At 40.5% G+C, this 17,902-nt stretch overlaps 1 protein-coding gene across 1 annotated transcript; it reads right to left on the bottom strand.

Moving 5' to 3' along the window:
- Positions 1–1,486: 1,486 nt before the first annotated feature.
- On the bottom strand, positions 1,487–7,980 carry LOC128367680 (C-type lectin domain family 4 member A-like). The gene is made up of 5 exons (XM_053328294.1): positions 7,909–7,980; positions 7,712–7,813; positions 6,778–6,882; positions 3,621–3,763; positions 1,487–1,756 (listed from the first exon to the last, which is right to left on the bottom strand). The coding sequence occupies exons 1-5, from the start codon at positions 7,976–7,978 to the stop codon at positions 1,487–1,489; spliced, it is 690 nt and encodes a 229-aa protein (XP_053184269.1). The 5' UTR covers positions 7,979–7,980.
- Between the last annotated feature and the right edge of the window lie 9,922 nt (positions 7,981–17,902).

Raw genomic sequence — 17,902 nt, 5'->3', positions numbered from 1 at the left:
TAATGCTCGTCTTGGGCTTGGTATTCCTCTGTAGCTGATTTAGAGCTATACTTGTACTTTTGAGGTACCTTCCCTGTCCAGGTATTTCTTCTGGCACTGCAATGCCTGCTGCCTTGGCTTGCCCTTTTGCTTTTGTAAAAAAAGACCTTGAACTCCTCATGTGTTCTCATTGCCTCCACTCTTTGTATGACGATGGTGTATGATACTGATAAGTCAAGGTTCTTTCTCTGAAGCGTAGCAGATGCGATGGCAGTCTCATTGAAGATGGGTGTGGTAATCTCCATGCATAGGATACATTCAAAATCTATACTGCACAGGTGCATCCAGGCATCACCTGCTGCAGAGTCTGGTCACTGTCAGCCATGTTCAGAAGAAGCTTCACCACCGCAGAAAGGACCTTCTTCAGGGATCTCACAGCGTCTTCTCTGCATGTCCACTTTGTCCTCTCCCTGTGGAATGAACGCCCCTCAGTTTTTGGGAAACCTTCAACTGACTGACAAGGTTCAATGGAGCAACAAAACTCAACAAATCTGTCAGAGTGGTCGATGCTGTGCTTTTTAACGTGCTGGATCAGTGGGACAGTTTAAGATAGGAGAGTGACTTGTTGTTTTATCATTTGTTTTCTCTTGTATTTCTTCAACTTCATCATCACTCCTCTATATCATTGTCATCAGTCTTCTCTCAGTCTTCTTCATCGCCATTTCCCTCCATATCGTCCTCATTTCCCTTCTCTCTTTCTTCATCACCACCATTTCCCTCCATATCATCATCTGTCTTCTCTATGTCTTTAACTTCTTCCTCCCTGATTTCATCATTTTCCTCCTGAATATCCTCATCTTCTTTATCGTCTATCTGCCTTGTATCCCCCGGCTTATCTATGATAAGTGGCCCAAATCAAATAGTAGGCCAATGTCATACAGCACTACTTAGCATACTTTGCTTGATTGGAAGAGAAAGGTCTAAGGTTGGTCAATTTAAACCTTGATAATCATTTTTCTGTATAAAATAAGCATTCTTGATCATGTTAGCATCAGATTCATCCAGTAGATTTTCTAGATTGAGTTACAAGTTGTTCTGCTTTAGAGTTTTCTTCACTTAGTGCCTGTTGAATACAACATGAGATAAATAATCTTTTAACCAGGTTCACTTTTGAATGAATGTAATCTCCATTTGTAGCTGACCTCTCACATCCCAGTAGAACAGGGTTTTTCTGTATTAATGATGATAGAAGAAACATAATGAAACTTTGATTTTTTTCAGTGCTTATATGATGATATTTCCTTACTTATCTGTTGAATAGTTTTGGTTTCAATTTGATCTTGTCACAGTTCAGTCATCCAGCCCTCGGTAGTTTTCCATTGATCCTGCCTCTGCCCCACTCAGCCTGTCAGCCACACCCACCTCGTCAGTTCACTCTACTCACCTGTGCACACAGCTGCCTCTCATCACATGCAATCAGCCCAGCATATATTCACCAGATCCACACTCACTCCTTTGCCATGCAAGACTTTTCAGCATTCTCCTGCCTGTCTTCCCAATACCGACCCCTGCTTCCCCTGCTTCCCCTGCTTCCCCTGCTTCGTCTGCCTCGTCTGCCTCGTCTGCCTCCTGGTAAATCGACCCAGCCTTCTGTCCCTGACCAAGAGTTTAGCCTCTCCTCTTCTGATTCCTGTTTGCCGGTTTCTGAACGGTTTGCCTGTCTGCTGGAGTCTGAGTAAACCGTTGTACTTTTACCGCTGTTTCTGAGTCCTTTGTACTGCAATTGGGTCCATACACCACCCGTTACAGATCTAAAATCATTTGATAACTTTCTCTCAACAGCAAATGTTTCCTGAGTGAAACCACTAATTATCAAGTAAAAATCACAAACACTGATGGACTCTGCTAAAGAGATCTGCAAGCTGCTGAACACATTTCATTTAAAATAATTTTCAGGAATAATCACTTGATGATATAGTAAGACAAAATTAAGCAAAATCTTTATTTGTTTAACTATGATGACAGATGCCACCAGAAGAGATATCAACTGGGATTTTTACAACTTTCAACTATCATGAAATCTTTAGCTAAGATATTTAAAGTAAAGGTTTTTTATTAATCTGTTGCATTTTGTACTGTTATGAATTTTGGTGGTGTCTGTGTGCTTCTTTTGTTGTTTGGAACATTGAAATTAATTTGACATTTTTCTAGGAAGAGTTGTAAATATGTAATTTAAATATAGAAATTGCTTTAAAAAGGCAGGACAGAAGCAAACAGTCATTAGCACAGCAGGGTAAAGTTTTAGACTTACACATACAAACATGAACAGATATTAAATACTAAAGACCATTTGCAAAATCATAGCTTACTTTGTAAAAGTATTTTTACATATTACACATCAACATTTTTCTCACAGATCCACTTCAGAGAAGCATCACACGACCGATCATTCCAGTTTTCTACAGTTTTCTTGCCAGTCCTGATATGTGCACAGTCCTCTTCACCCCACTGCCGATCTCCACCTCCATTATCAGGCTGACCTGTCTCCCAGTAGCTACAGGTCAGTGAACAAGAGAACCGTGTCACTGTTAATCTGACATGAACACAGTCCATCACTGAAACATAAGAAAACTGAATGTGCCTCATTCTAGTCATTATACCTCTTCTTCTTCTCTACATTTAAAACAATATTTCTTCACAAACATCAGTCAGATTTCAAATAAAGTTAAAAGATTCAGTCAACTTTGGGGTTGTACTCATAGAATAAAACCATTTCAACTTTTGTCAATAAACAACCAATCTGAAGCCAAACCTTAAAGTCAGTGGTCTTCCATCAATCCATTTCCAGGTTCCCTCTGTGTCTCTGTCAGTCAAACCAATCCAACTCCAAGTTTCTTCCTCGGTGAAGGTAAAGAACTCCTGTTTTCAAAAAAGAAGGAAAAGAAAGGCATACTATTTATATTGTGAGGTTTAAAACAGATTCCACCTGCACAATAATTCTTTACTGCTTTAATGCATTATGGGGTTTCTTTGTCTTATTATTTTACAATTTAAACTGAAAACAAAAACCACACCTTCATCATTAAGAAAATAAATGTAGGAGTGCATGGATAGCTGTGTGGTTAAAGCGTGTGTCACATAATTGCTGGTTCAAATCCAGCAAGGAACCTTTGCTGCAGGTCGTTCCCCTCGCTCTCTTCCAGTTTCCTGTCTGCCTCTAAGCTACCTACAGGCAAAATGTGCCCCAAAATAAATCTTTAAAAAAGAAATTAATTTCATTCAATTGTGCATAAATTAGTGTTACAGAATCTCTGTTGCCAGATATCATGTTTCATGTGTTTGACTCCACAGACGGTCTTTAACTGATACACAGATCTGTACTGATTTAAATACTTGCAGCATATGAGTGACTGCTTCTGGAGTTCATTTAAAACACAGTGAAAGGTTAAAAGAATGTTAGCTAGCTTGTTGAGGATGGAATGAAATACCAGATAAACATGCTACAAAGCAGTTAATTCAAAGCACTTGAATTATTATTGTTAAGGTGACAATTATCCATGAACATAAATACATGAAATAATAAATGAATTCACAAATTAGTATTCAAAAAAAGTGCAAATATACTAACAAACACTGTGTACCTGTTCTTTAGGACTGTCTATAACCACCAGATGTGCTCCTCTCTCTCTGCAGTCCTGTCTGCCTGTTGACCAGGAAGCACTCCTACTGGAGAGGAGATAACAGGAACAGCTGAACATCTTCCATCCTGCAGGACAAGTTCTCTCTGTAACACACAACATTAGAAATGAGGTAATTCATTAAAAACATGATTATTAAGCACAGAATTGGTTCACCATATTTTAGTAAATGACTCCTACTGTGAATTACACAACATGTGACCAGAATTAACTTGTTGATATTCTACCAACTAAGGAGCATTTCTGAAGCTTTAATATTATTTTAGGCATGTTTTTATTTTTTGCTGCAGTTCTGCATAAAATGTTCCACATCTTCCACATCACAGTAATGGCATCAGTTTTTGTTTGTTTTGATAGGATAAGATATTCCTTTATTAGTCCCACAATGGGGAAATTTGCAAAGTGATAACAAACCTTCTGTTTATTTAATCACTGGTTGGGCTGGCTGGTGATTGGTGGCTGGGACAAAAAACGGACAGACCAGGAAGACTAAGGCTCTAGCTCAGGAGCTAGAGTGACTTATCCAAAAATTAGATCAGCAGTTACACCTGTCAACATGTCCATGGGGAAGATACTGAACCCAAATTTGCTCCCATACTGGATGTGTTTGGTTCAATGTAAGAAAGCAAAGTCTTTTTTAATACTCTGATGATGATCTAAGTATTAAAGAGCCGTATGGTTAATCTCTGATGGAGCTGAGTCCTCAGTGCACAGAGAGTTTTTATTTTTTCTTGTAAAATAGGGATGAGCAAAACATTAAAAATTGTTAGATTTTTTTTTTCATATTTAGAGTTTTAAAAGAAAAAATCACTGGCAAATAAAAAAGACATGTTCTCTCATATTCTGAGACCGGATGTCGTCATCAAGGCAAGAGCAATAAAGATCAATAAAAACAAAAGTCTGAAGGACCGTTTGAGTTTTTATCATGTTAATAACTATTTTCTGAAGCCCATGAGATGCTACAATAAAACACAAACTATTTCTGAACGTTTATACTTCTGACCCCGACAATATGCTGTTTTCTCAGCAGTTTCCATTGTTTTACCTTAAATCCTTGGAAGCAACCATAAAATAATTTTTGTTTTGCTTTAATCCCTTGGTTGTGTTACTGCATTGATGTCATTTTACACAAATGACACATCTGACCTAACACTTTAAATTTCACCTAAACAAACAATACACAAATACATTTCAACTCAAATGACTAAATTTAATACCAATAATTAAAAACAAATGACCAATGACCTGTAAACTGCATGAATACTACTCATTCTAAATAAGACACATTTCTCAGGTATAAAATAAAGTCAGACCTACATTGACAAAGGATTGGCAGTTAAAGTCTGTGTAAAGTAAGAATAAATATGTGTTCTGAGTTTGACATACCACAGAAAAGTGTGTTGTTAACCACCCTGCCAAATTTGAATGATTAAAAAAATCTCCAAATATATGAAATTAGGCTTCAAAGTTGTGTAAGAATCAGCCTCTTTCTCTGCTCCCAAACGCTGTGTGTGCGCCTGCCGAGTTTGCTGAAACCCTGCCCCCTACCAAGTGTCACCTGTAAGTCAAAGTCATCACCTCTACCCGAAACATGGACGCTAAGTCTGAGTGCTCTCTGCCGCTAGCTCAGTGGCTAGCTCAGCTAACTGTCTACGAGTAGACTGTAGTACCAATAACTCGCCACTAGGCAGGTTAACCACTGAGGAGAGCGGCCTCTTGGGCTTATATAATAGGGGAGGGGCCAAGGTTACGCAGGCATACCACTACGTCACGGGGTAGCCCTTTTATCAGGAAAAATGAGAGGCTGAGAAACAGTTTGAGGCTCTATCTCCACAATTCAGTACTGCATAGTAACAGCCTTTTCACATGTTTCACATGTTTGCTTTTGGCCCCTAAAGCAGTTCATGATGCTACAGTCACCTTCTGTTTATAGGACTTAGGAAGGACTCTTTAACTATGAAGTAGTTAATAACATTTCTGAGGAGATAAAGTTTCTTATTGATACAAAAAATCAAGTCTAAATAAACAAAGCTTTTAATAAAGTTGGACTGGGCAACTGATGGTAAATTTAGTTTAGATTAGGGATGGGCATTTGAATACATTTTCTTGATCGATCATCGGGAAAATGAACAATCAATTATCGATTAATCATTATCTTTGATCTTAAAAATGTGGGACAGCTGAGCCCCAAGCTTCACATATCAATCAATACAGCGCTCTTAAAAACAATTGAGCCTCTTTTAGAAACACTTCCAAAAAACAATCAAATCTAATAACAACTTAATCAAAAAACAGAATATTACTCCGTACTGACAGTTTTTGCCAAAATATAACGTTAAAGGACTCCAAAATGCACCCAGCCCAGCCGAGAGAGAAAGAGGGAGAATGAGTGACAGAGATAGTGTTACTTCCCAGTTATGCTTATTTAACTACAGCCTCATAAAACACATAGAGTGACTCACCTAAAGGCTGCAGTGGTGACTGTCCACTGCTAACAAAGTAACTCCAGCCTACTGATTCTTGTTGATTAGCATGTTAGCATGTTAGCATGCTCAGGGATTGACAGGGATGACAGTCAGTCCAGCAGCTGAAACGCTGTGACGGGACTGAAGTAGCCGGGATGCAGAGGCATTGTGGTGCTATCATGGGTAGCCTGGCCAAGGAGCAGGTTTACAATGAACTCCATCATTTTTAGTTTGAAAAGGTCCCACGCCAAACTTAGCCTTGACCTCTTCATGTTTATGTTTGATATCTACAGCAGCTGGTAGGTAGCGGAGACATTTTCTCTGTCAAATATCGCCCTCTGTTGGTAAGATTTCTCATTGCTGCCACATAGTGAAATTCATTGCATTGCTTAAAGACTCACACTATGCAACACACCTTCTATTTGAAATCGATAAAAATGTAATGTGTTCGACAACATTTTAACGATCAATTATCAATCGTTGATTAATCATGCCCATCCCTTGTTTAGATTGTAGGATAAAAGTGTTATTTGACCATAACTTCTGATTCATAGGTTCAATACACAACAGAGTGGTGAATCCTGACCTGCATGTAAAGAAACAGCTGTTCAGTAAGCACACAGACAAAGACTTACTCTGCTTAGACAAACTTTGAAGCCGCTGTAGCTCCTTAGTAGTTTCAGTGAGGTTGGCATTCAGCAGGTTTCTCTCTTCAGTTAAACCATGGATCACATTACTGTCTGAAATATATCAAGATACATGTTTCTTAAACACAAAATACCTGAAGCATCAATAATGATATTTACTAAAGTTTCTTCCTGGTTCAGTCAACACACATTTTCAGTTCATTTTAATTTTGTGACCTATTTAGTGTCTATACCTGCATCATACAGCTGCATATATACAGGTGATTAGTACCCACACAAACAAGGACTCACTCTGCTTCTGAAGCTGGTGTAGCTCTTTAGTAGTTTCATTGAGGCTGGCACTCAGCAGGTCTCTCTCTTCAGTTAGGTTTGCTTTGGTAATGGAGAGTTCTTCAGTTAACCCACGTACCACATCATAATCTGAAATATATCAACATACATGTTTATTAAACACAAAATACCTAAAGCATCAATAATGATATTCAATTCATTCAAATCAAAACATTTCCTCACAAGATACAATACAATGCAAGATGTTCACCAGTCAAGTCAAACTGTATGTTTATGCAATCTATGAAATCGATCAAATAAATCAAATTTCTGCAGCTTATATCAGTAAAAAGACAAGGTATACACTGTTACTGTTGTACTGTCTTTATTATAATACCTTACCTTAGCAAAAATGTTAATATTAAACACAACTTTAATTTTTTGTGTGGTACTTTTCAAATCTGGTTTTAAATGTGATTTAAGGAAAACAACAACACAGGGAAAACGTTGAAAAAAAGTCAAGAGGGAGTACCAACACAAGCCAGGGTGTCAAATAAGTCTTTTGGTAAAACATGTTTATGTTTCAAAGTAGAATAATGCTCCTGAAAATAACAGGTTGACTCTGATGTTAACTTATGAAAATCAGACTCACAGTGGACACCGAGGCCGATGAGTCCAGCCAGCAGGAAAACACTCAGCAGCCCCAGACAGAGAACAACAGCTCCATGAAATCTCCTCTCTGAACTCCTCGGACCTGAACAAAGACCAGTGAACAGGACTAATAACAGATTCAAACATACTACTCACAACTCAATCTGTCAGCATCTCTGTCTGACTCAACATTCTTACCTGTCTGATTGGTTGAAGGTCTTGAGGCAACAGATTTCACATGTTCAACATTGGCATAGATTTCCTCCATTGTTCAAATGCAACTATTTCTGAGAGGATGAACTGTGCAGCACAGGCTACTATGCATGAACTAGAGAAGATAAACTGTCTACTGGTTCCAACTTCTCAGTCTTTTCAAATTGAGGAAGTCACAACATCTAAGTGCTCATGTGCCAGCTGCTTTAGTCTAATAACTTAATAGAAACAGATATAGACTATTGTAGAGGTTATGAGTATAGATGTTTCTGGGATGGACTATGTAATGTGATAATTAGTGAAAATGAAGAGTATTCTAGTTAGTTGCATTGATGACTGATCACCAGTCATTAGGATTCATTATCTGGATGTGTGATTTAGGGTCACAGCATTTTCTTGCATACTTAGATGAAAAGTCAAACCTTTATTTTACCCCTCTCTAGCAGAGTTGTCTCTTTATATTCTAATAATCTGACAGATGGACTCTGTCCTCTGAGAAGTAAAAAGTGATTCATATATGAGGATAGAAATCTTGCCAATAGATAAATGAGTAAAAATAACTTTTTGAGTCCAAACCAAAATAGACAGAAAGCAGTGTTTCAATACCTGAAACACATCAAGACATGAGGAGAGGAGGCTATATGAGGAACATACAGTAGTGTTTCATATGAGGAAGTCTTTTTAAAATAAACTAAGATGGGAAATAGAAAGTACATCTAGTACATCACAGTCAATTATGATTAAAAAGCTTTATACATTAAGAATAACAATTATCATTATTAAAACTATACATTAACATTACAAAGCTATATGCAGTACACTACCCTTCTGTAAAATACCCAACCAAATCAATCAAGTGTGTGAGTGTTTAGCCACAAAACCAACAGGAACTTTTTGTTTTTAATGTGGTTGCTGTTTTCTACACTTGATGCTCCACCTGTTGAACGTTCTCTGTATTTGAATTTGGGGTTTAGATCAAAGTACAGGTTGCATCTTTCATTTATAGATGTACTAACCCTAACACAGCACTATATTATGTTGATATGCTTTTATTATACCTGAAAATAAACTACAGGAGCTTAGTCATTACTAAGCATATTGTTATAACTTTAATACAGTTTGGAGAAGGCAGCTTTGTTTCTGTTTATGAACAGTTGTTCTCACTCTGTGTGAACCCACATCCACATTCAGACACACATGCTAAAAATGTGTTACTTTTGTCAGTAAAGAGGAAGTTAATATTTACTTTTAACTGCAAGCAGCGTTGGGTGGGACCTCACACCCTTGTGCATGTGAAGGGAAACGGTTTCTGTTTGAGAGAGAGAGAGAGAGAGAGAGAGAGAGAGAGAGAGAGAGAGAGAGAGAGAGAAAATACAATTATGAAATTGAAACAATCCTTTGTATTTGTTCCACATCACATTGCTGTAGATTCTAGTGAAACAATCATCAATACTGTCGTATATAGAGGATTTTACAGAGCTTATAGAATTTGAATTTGATTTAGTGTTTGCGAGAGACTTGAAAGTTGACTTGGACTCTTAACCAGAGACTTGAGACTTGACTTGGACTTGCAAAAAATGACTTGTGAACACCTCTGCTTCAGACCCCGCCATTTATTGGACACTGCAATATGTAGATATACATTACACACACACACACATGTACACACATACACACTCACACATGTAAACACACACTCAGACATATACACACACTCACACATATACACACAAACACACTCACACATACACACACACACTTACTTTCTCTCTCTCCCTCTGTCTCTCTCTGTCTGTCTGTGTAGACATTTAGACTGAGCAACTGAAATGACCTGCCATCACTTTGAGTCAAACAGAAGAGGAACTTATTTCCAGTGATACCTGTAGATATGTTTGTAGGTCATGCTCTTGTAATTCGTGTTTGATCTAGATCAGGGGACTTCAACGTTTTCCAGGCCAAGGACCCCCAAACTGATGGAGAGATGGACCCCTACTTATTTTTTATTGTATAAAATGGTGTTTCATATTAAACTGGTCCTATAGTGCCATGTATAAATGTACCTTGTTATTGTGCATTCAATACTAAGATATTAAAATAATACCAGACATCCCAACCTGCAAAAAGTCATTTCAGGGAGGTCAGTTCCAGGGGTGGGGTTCCTGTTACACTTGGTGTTGGTCCGGGGTGGGGGGAGGTTGCGATCGGTGCTGGTCCGGGTGGGGTGGTTCAGGCTCTTGCTCGCTCCAGAGCTGTGGGAGAGTTTGGATATCTGTAATACACAGGTTCATATATTCATGTAGTTATTTTTAAACATATATTCATGTAGTTATTTTTAAACATGTGCAAGGTATGGCCTCGTTATTGGCACAGCAACGATCGTTGGCGGGACAGGTGACTGAACCGGTGCCCAGCTTGAAAGACCTCCTGTGTGTCGCTGTATGTGTGCATTCCTGACTGAAAGACGTCTTCTGCCTCCATTTATCTGTTCACTACAGTGTGTTGGATTCATGTTAATGACATATTTGTATTTACAGACATTTCAATTTGTGGAAAAAATTGCAAGGGGGAATATAAAAAAAATGTCTAATCAACCAAAACTTTCGCGACCCCCGTGCAGTACCTCCGCGGACCCCCTGATCTTGACTTTGACAGCAATGTCAGTGAAACAGTTGACAGACTGCACAGATATCAGATGAGTGGCAAAAGAATTCAGTGCTTCAACTAGTGTCAGCTGCACACACACACACAGTCGTTGCCATGGTAGTTAACGAGTGGAGAGCATGACAACAGAGAGAAGCAGAAGCAGCAGGGAGATTCAGGATTGAATGGGATTTTTGTTGCAGGTACAGTCAGTGGCCACACTAACACAAACATTTTTGGGTTCCTGTTGTCAAATTCAAATTAGCTGTGACATCTGCCTGCGGTGGTACCACAAGAGCTGTGCCAAGAAACCATGCACAAGCAGAGGGACATGTATACATTTATTTATGCAACATGCCAGTAGTGTTGCTACTCTGTTTATAGTTTTATCTTGTTAGCGTGTACTTAGGACAGTTTATGATTGTTGTGTTTATGTATATTTGTATATATGTATGTGTATATGTATAAATTAATTTTATGTTGTGCCAAAACAAATAAAGTGGCTTAATTCTTATAAAGTGGTATCTCGATGGTCATAAGATAGGAACATTGTTTTAATCAATGAGGACATTCAACAAGGTCTTGTCTTTAAAATGTAGATCATTTCATTCCATTAAGCCATCATCTTAAAAATATAACTGATGAGTGATATGAAGTCATTTTCACACACCCTTTCTGTCTCGATTTTGTAGCTGTCCTCTCACATCCCTGTAGAACCGGGTTTTTCTGTATTAAAGCAACTCTTACCTTTCTTGCATTTCACACACCACTTTGAGAAAACAGCAACAACCCCTCCTCCCTCCTATGTCCCACCCCTGCACTCCCTTCCCCTCCACTTCTGCGAACTATATATATATATATATATATATATATATATATATATATACACACACAATAGCTTTAATAATGATAGTAATGATGATAGACATAATAAAAGTTTTATTTTTTTAGAAAGATTTTAATTGTTATCATGATAACATAAAAAGCCACAACCAGTATCAACTACCATAATTACAAAGGACAAACATCTGACTCCAGTGCAGTACTGTAATTTCCTGACTTTATATTAACTCATCTGTTGAATAGTTTTGGTTAGCATTTTTATTTTAAAACCGTACCGTCCTCTTCCGCTTATCCGGGGTCGAGTTGCGGGGGTAGCAGCCTAAGCAGGGAAGCCCAGACTTCCCTCTCCCCAGCAACTTCATCCAGCTCTTCCCGGGGGATCCCGAGGCGTTCCCACGCCAGCCGATAGACGTCGTCTCTCCAGCGTGTCCTGGGCCTTCCTCGGGGTCTCCTACCGGTGGGACGTGCCCTGAACACCTCACCAGGGACGCTTCCGGGAGGCATCCTAATTAGATGTCCGAGCCACCTCATCTGGCTCCTCTCAACACAGAGGAAGAGCGGGTCTACTCCGAGCTCCCTCCGGATAACTGAGCTTCTCACCCTATCTCTAAGGGAGAGCCCAGCCACCCTACGGAGGAAGCTCATTTCGGCTGCTTGTACCTGCGATCTTGTCCTTTCAGTCACTACCCAAAGCTCATGACCATAGGTGAGGGTAGGAACCAAGATCGACTGGTAAATCGAGAGCTTCGCCTTTCAGCTCAGCTCTCTCTTCACCACGACGGATCTGTGCAGAGTCTGCATTACTGCAGACGCCGCACCATTCCACCTGTCCATCTCACGTTCCATCCTTCCCTCATTCGTGAACAATACCCCAAGGTACTTGAACTCCTCCACTTGGGGCAGGATCTCATCCCCGACCCGGCGAGTGCACTTCACCCTTTTCCGGTTGAGGACCATGGACTCGGATTTGGAGGTGCTGATTCTCATCCCGGCCGCACACTAAGTTGCGAACCGATCCAGTGAGAGTTGGAGGTCACGGTCTGATGAAACAGGACCACATCATCCGCAAAAAGCAGTGACCCAATCCTGAGGTCACCAAATCGGACCCCCTCCATACCCTGGCTGCGTCTAGAAATCCTGTCCATAAAAATAAAAGGGCAGCCCTGGCGAAGTCCAACCCTCACCGGAAACAAGTCCAACTTATTACCGGCAATGCGGACCAAGCTCTGACACCGGTCATACAGGGAACGGACAGCCCTTATCAGGGGGTCCGGTACTCTGTATTCCCGGAGAACCCCCCGCAGGACTCCCCAAGGGACATGGTTGAATGCCTTCTCCATGTCCACAAAACATATGTGGACTGGTTGGGCAAACTCCCATGCACCGTCAAGGATCCTGCAGAGGGTGTAGAGCTGGTCCACATTTCCACGACCTGGACGAAAACCACACTGCTCCTCCTGAATCAGAGGTTCGACTATCCAACGGACCCTCCTCTCCAGCACCCCCGAATAGACCTTGCCAGGGAGGCTGAGGAGTGTGATTCCCCTGTAGTTGGAACACACCCTCCGGTCTGCCAATCCAGAGGCACTGCCCCCGATGTCCATGTGATGCTGCAGGGTCGTGTCATTTATCAACCATGACAGCCCCACAACATCCAGGCCAGGCTTGAGGAACTCGGGGTGGAGGATCGGACCGCCAAGGTCCCCGCCTTCGGCTGCCGCCCAGCTCACTACGCACCCGACCCCTTTGGCCCCTCTCACTGGTGGTGGGTCTGTGGGAGAGGGGTCCCATGTCCCTTCTTCGGGCTGTGCCTGGCCGGGCCCCATGGGTGAAGGCCCGGCCACCAAGCGCTCGCCTCCGAGCCCCACCCCCAGGCCTGGCTCCAGGGGGGGGGCCCAGTGACCCGCGTCCGGGCAGGGGACACGAAAAACCAACTATGTTGCTCGTCATTGGGGTCTTCTGAGTTACCTTTTGTCTGGCCCCTCCCCCGGGACCTGTTTGCCATGGGAGACCCTACCAGGGGCATAAAGCCCCCGACAACTGAGCTCCTGGGGTCATTGGGACACGCAAACCCCTCCACCACGGTAAGGTAGTAGCTCAGGGAGGGGCCTTCCCAAATCTCATCAGTTATTTCCATATTCAACTCCTCTGCCCATGCTTTTCTATAAGTTTCTGAATTCACTGGAGCTCCATCATGAAGCATTCGATAGGAAACAGAGATTGCCCCACGAGTGCCCGGGTCCAGACTATTAATAGTCTCAAGAACATTGTGTTTATTCACAACATTCAAAGTTTGGTACATTTTTTTTAACAAAATCTCTAATCTGTAAAAACCTGAAAAAGCCTGAGGCAGGTATTCCATATTTGGCTTATAGCTGTGTAAATGAGGCAAAATTTCCCCCCATATACAAATCGTTTATGTTATTAATGCCTTTCTGTTCCCAAGCAGAGAAAGCAATATCATTTAGGCCAGGTATAAAAGCGTGATTATCACAGATTGGAGTATCAGTATATACACTTGGGGCCTTGATATGAAGTTTTATCTGCTCCCATGTGCGTATAGTACCAGTGATTACAAAGCTGTTATTATACTGTGACTTTCTGATTTTGGTGGGGCTGTTGAGCAATGCTAGCTAGGAGGTCTTGTTAGTGTGAAGAGGAGGGAGGGCCTTTCCTCCACCAAGCAAGTATAGATAGATGAGCCGCCCAGCTATTAGGGTGACCATTTCCATAACACCAAAAAGGAGGACATTATGCGGCATATCAATAAATTACTACGGTGTACATAGGACTCTGGTATACTCTCATTTATAGTACAATTTTGAATGGTTTAAATATGATGTTTGTGTAGCTGAATAGGAAAAAATATTAATGAAAAGTCAAAAAGTGTTTGTTCACAGTATTTGTATTTATTCAATACATTGTGGTGTTCAAAAAGTGACCACTGAGATGAATCTTTTAAAGTGCAGAGTGCCACAAAGCATAACATGTGCGGACTTAAATGTGAAAAATAATTAACAGGTAACATACATAATCAAGAAATGATTAAAAAAAAAAGCCTAAATAACCTTTTATGTAAACAACAAAGGAGATTGTAAAAAAAAATACATTCAACTGCTCAAAAAGTATAGCATTTCTAAAGTGCTTCAGTTTTTTGGGCACACACACAGCCACAGTGTCTGTGTGTGTGCAGCAGACTTGTATTTAAGCAAACTCCACATTCACCCTCTGTAGCAGCTCAGGAGACAACAGCCCCTCTGTCATCATGGCTTCGAAGCCCCCACTGCCCCTGGGCCTGTTTATATCCTGCAGAGACTGGTACAAATAACAACATAGCAACAATATAGTTATCAACCTTCCAAAATCTGTATTGTTTTCAACCCAATAAATATAAATACTTCATGTAGCCTATCAGTGAAATCATAAGATTAGTGTACTCACCAAAATAGTTAATTGTCTATCTGCAATACTTGGCATTATGCTAACTTTCTGTCAATGTCATATGACGTAGCACATGGACCCTTGTTTATGTTTTTAACCTATGATATAAGCTCTTAGCCAATCATTTGTTAGACCAGATATGTTACTGCGTTGGATGCATTTTTTACAGTCTATGATTGGATGTTGTGCTGCATCCCAGCAAAGATGAAAAAACTCTGCTCTTCAAGCTTAGTGCCTCAAAAAGGAGGACAAATACGCGTCCGGCTTGGATGCCGGACAGGGCATTGAAAATCCAGACTGTCCGGCCTAAAGCCAAATGCCTGGTCACCCTACCAGCAATACATTTTAAAGTTTGGTAAAGCAAAGCCACCGGCATTTTTAGGTTTACACAGGTGTTTTTTGGAGATCCTGAAGCCTTTGTAATTCCAAAGAAAAGGTACAATAATTGATTCTAATTGTTTAAAGTAATACTGGGTGATGTAACATGGAAGAGACTGAAAAAGATGTAGGAAACGTGGCAGTGCAATAATCTTAATTGCATTAATCTTACCTACAAGAGAAATAGGAAGAGTCTTCCAGAAATTGATACTTCGTTTAAGTTGCTCAACTTTATTATGCCAATTCTTTTGTAGAGGGTCCTCTGGGTTTTTTGTGACAGTTATACCAAAATATGAGAAGTCTTTACATGCCTTTTTAAAAGGAGTAGACTGTATATAAGTCATATCAACTTCGTTAGAGATTGGCATTAACCTCTTAACGCACGCTGTTCCGTCTACGGGATGGGATGGATGTTAGGAGGTAGCCACACGTTCTTCTGAATGTTTTAAACACCAACCCTTAAACATATATATTCATGCCATACATTGTTGGAAAGCTTAGATTCTCCTGATTCATTCAAGACCACTCACGACTTATACGGTTGCTCACAGCTGTAATAGTATTAGCGATTAGCTCGGCTAGCCCCTCAGCTAAGTGAGAAAAGCTATAATGCCTACATACCTTCAAAGTCTTCCCTTTATCCACAACGATCATCTTATGACTCAGGACTTTCTGTACAGCTCGCCAAGTATCCATTCTGCTGAAATATGAAATCCGTTTCCATAAAACCGAAATACTTTCCTCATTATATCCATGTATTTAGTCCAACACGTGAAGTAATAACACAAATAACAAACCATATACGGTCCGTTTACGTCATTTCCTGACCTGCACGTCCATCTCAGAGTACACGTGACTAGATGTTTATGACCGTGAGCCTCTCCTGCTTCTGACGACACCAAACACAAGCCAATCGGTGCTTAGGATTAGGTAGTACATGTCTCCAAAGCCAATGAGGACATGTGACTGACAACAATGACGACATGGCTTTGATTGACTGCTGTTCCAGCCTATGGAAATATTCGGTGAAATGAAGTTGATAAGCTTTTAGCCAATAGTCTGAGGTTTCCAACGGTGTATGACACTAAGCTATTAAGTTTGGCTGTCCATAAACAAACTCCAAGCGTAACCGGCGTGTGCCCGGTGCGTAAAAGAGTTGAACCATATATCATTACGCACTCTGCATTTTGGTACACGGTTGGTTCTTCTTCGACTTGACATATGACTTATAGCAAAATAAACAGATAGATAGATAGATAGATGGACAGTTAGTTAGTTAGTCAGATAGTTAGTCAAATAGTTAGTCAGTCAGTCAGTCAGATAGATAGATAGATAGATAGATAGATAGATATGGCCAAACAAAACAAATGGTTATATATAATAATATAATATATAATAATAATAATAATAATAATTAAAGCTGCAAGCAGCGATGATCGGGCCCAAGCTCCCCCGCCCCGCCACTACTGAGCGAGACTTGCTGTGACGCATCTTCAAGGTCTTGAGAAGACATAGTCAAAATGAAGTCGGTCGGATTAGGAGTAATTCATTAAAGTACGTGGTGTGAAAATTGTATAAAACTGTGCCAAAATCGGAAATTCGCTTCAAAATGGCCGACTTCCTGTTTGAGTGAGGATATGGGTCCAAGATACTTTTTTGTGTGTCTTTAGATCATACATAGGTGTACCAAATTTTGTTCATCTACGTCAATCTTGAGGGAGGGGCTCAATTTTCTTAATCTTCTACGGGGTGCAGTACCCCCATTTGGCCAGCTCTTCCTGTTTAATGGCAAAACATCAAAATTCCTCACATCGCCATGAAGCAACCAAATCCCTAATCAGAAAGTTTCTGAAAACTTTTCATCTCCAATGTCTCAAGATGTTTCTGAGTGAATTTGAAGTCGGTCGGATTAAATCCCTAGGACAAATTCGTTAAAGTACGAGGTGTGGAAAACGCCAAAATCGCACATATTTTTCAAAATGGCCGACTTCCTGTTGGAGTGACGTCATGGGTCCCACAGACTTTTTTGTGCGTCTGGACATGATACATATATATACCAAATTTCGTTCATGTACGTCAATCTCTCACATCTTTATATTCAATAGGGGGCGCTATTGAGCCATTTTGCAACGGCCATTTTCGCGGACCTTAAAATATCAAATTTTTCGCCGGGTGTGATGTACGTGCAAATTTTGGTGACTTTTGGGGCACGTTTAGGCTGTCAAAAACGCGTTCGTTTAGGCAGAACGATAATAATCGCAGCAAAAACAATAGGGCCTTCGCACTGTGTAGTGCTTGGGCCCTAATAATATGGTGGCAGCTTTCATTAGAGACCAAGATTTTGATTGTAGGCAAAGGGGTTGTGAAGTCATAGGTGTTTGATTGTGGTTATACAGCTTTGGTAACCAAGTGTCCATTTGGAGTCTCCAAAAAGGACCTAAGGAAAATGCATGGACATACCTGTTGAAAAATAAAAAAAAAAAAATTCATCTTTTGGTCTTTTGACTCCAAATTTTGACTGCATGAAGCCAAGACCTGTGACTGTGGCCTCACTGTGTCTATATCCCGCTGAGAGGTCCCTGAATGTCTGTACACATGTCAATGTATAGGCAAACCTATGGGCGAGTAAACAACCCCATCATTGTAACCTCTGTCACTCTTTGTCAGTAAGTCACAG

The sequence above is a fragment of the Scomber japonicus genome, chromosome 11, assembly GCF_027409825.1.
Source record: "Scomber japonicus isolate fScoJap1 chromosome 11, fScoJap1.pri, whole genome shotgun sequence".
NCBI classification, from domain to species: Eukaryota; Metazoa; Chordata; class Actinopteri; order Scombriformes; family Scombridae; genus Scomber; species Scomber japonicus.
Note: the sequence above shows the minus strand (reverse complement) of the source record. Positions and strands in the feature narration are given on the sequence as shown.

Bases quoted from the DNA above. Each gene is read 5' to 3' on its own strand.
- LOC128367680 (XM_053328294.1), bottom strand. From the start codon at position 7,978: ATGGAGGAAATCTATGCCAATGTTGAACATGTGAAATCTGTTGCCTCA. The intron at 3,764-6,777 runs GTAAGTCTTTGT...TGTGTGTTACAG, and splicing joins TCAAAGTTTGTCTAAGCAGA to AGAGAACTTGTCCTGCAGGA. The intron at 1,757-3,620 runs GTACACAGTGTT...ACCCAATTGCAG, and splicing joins TAGACAGTCCTAAAGAACAG to TACAAAGGACTCAGAAACAG.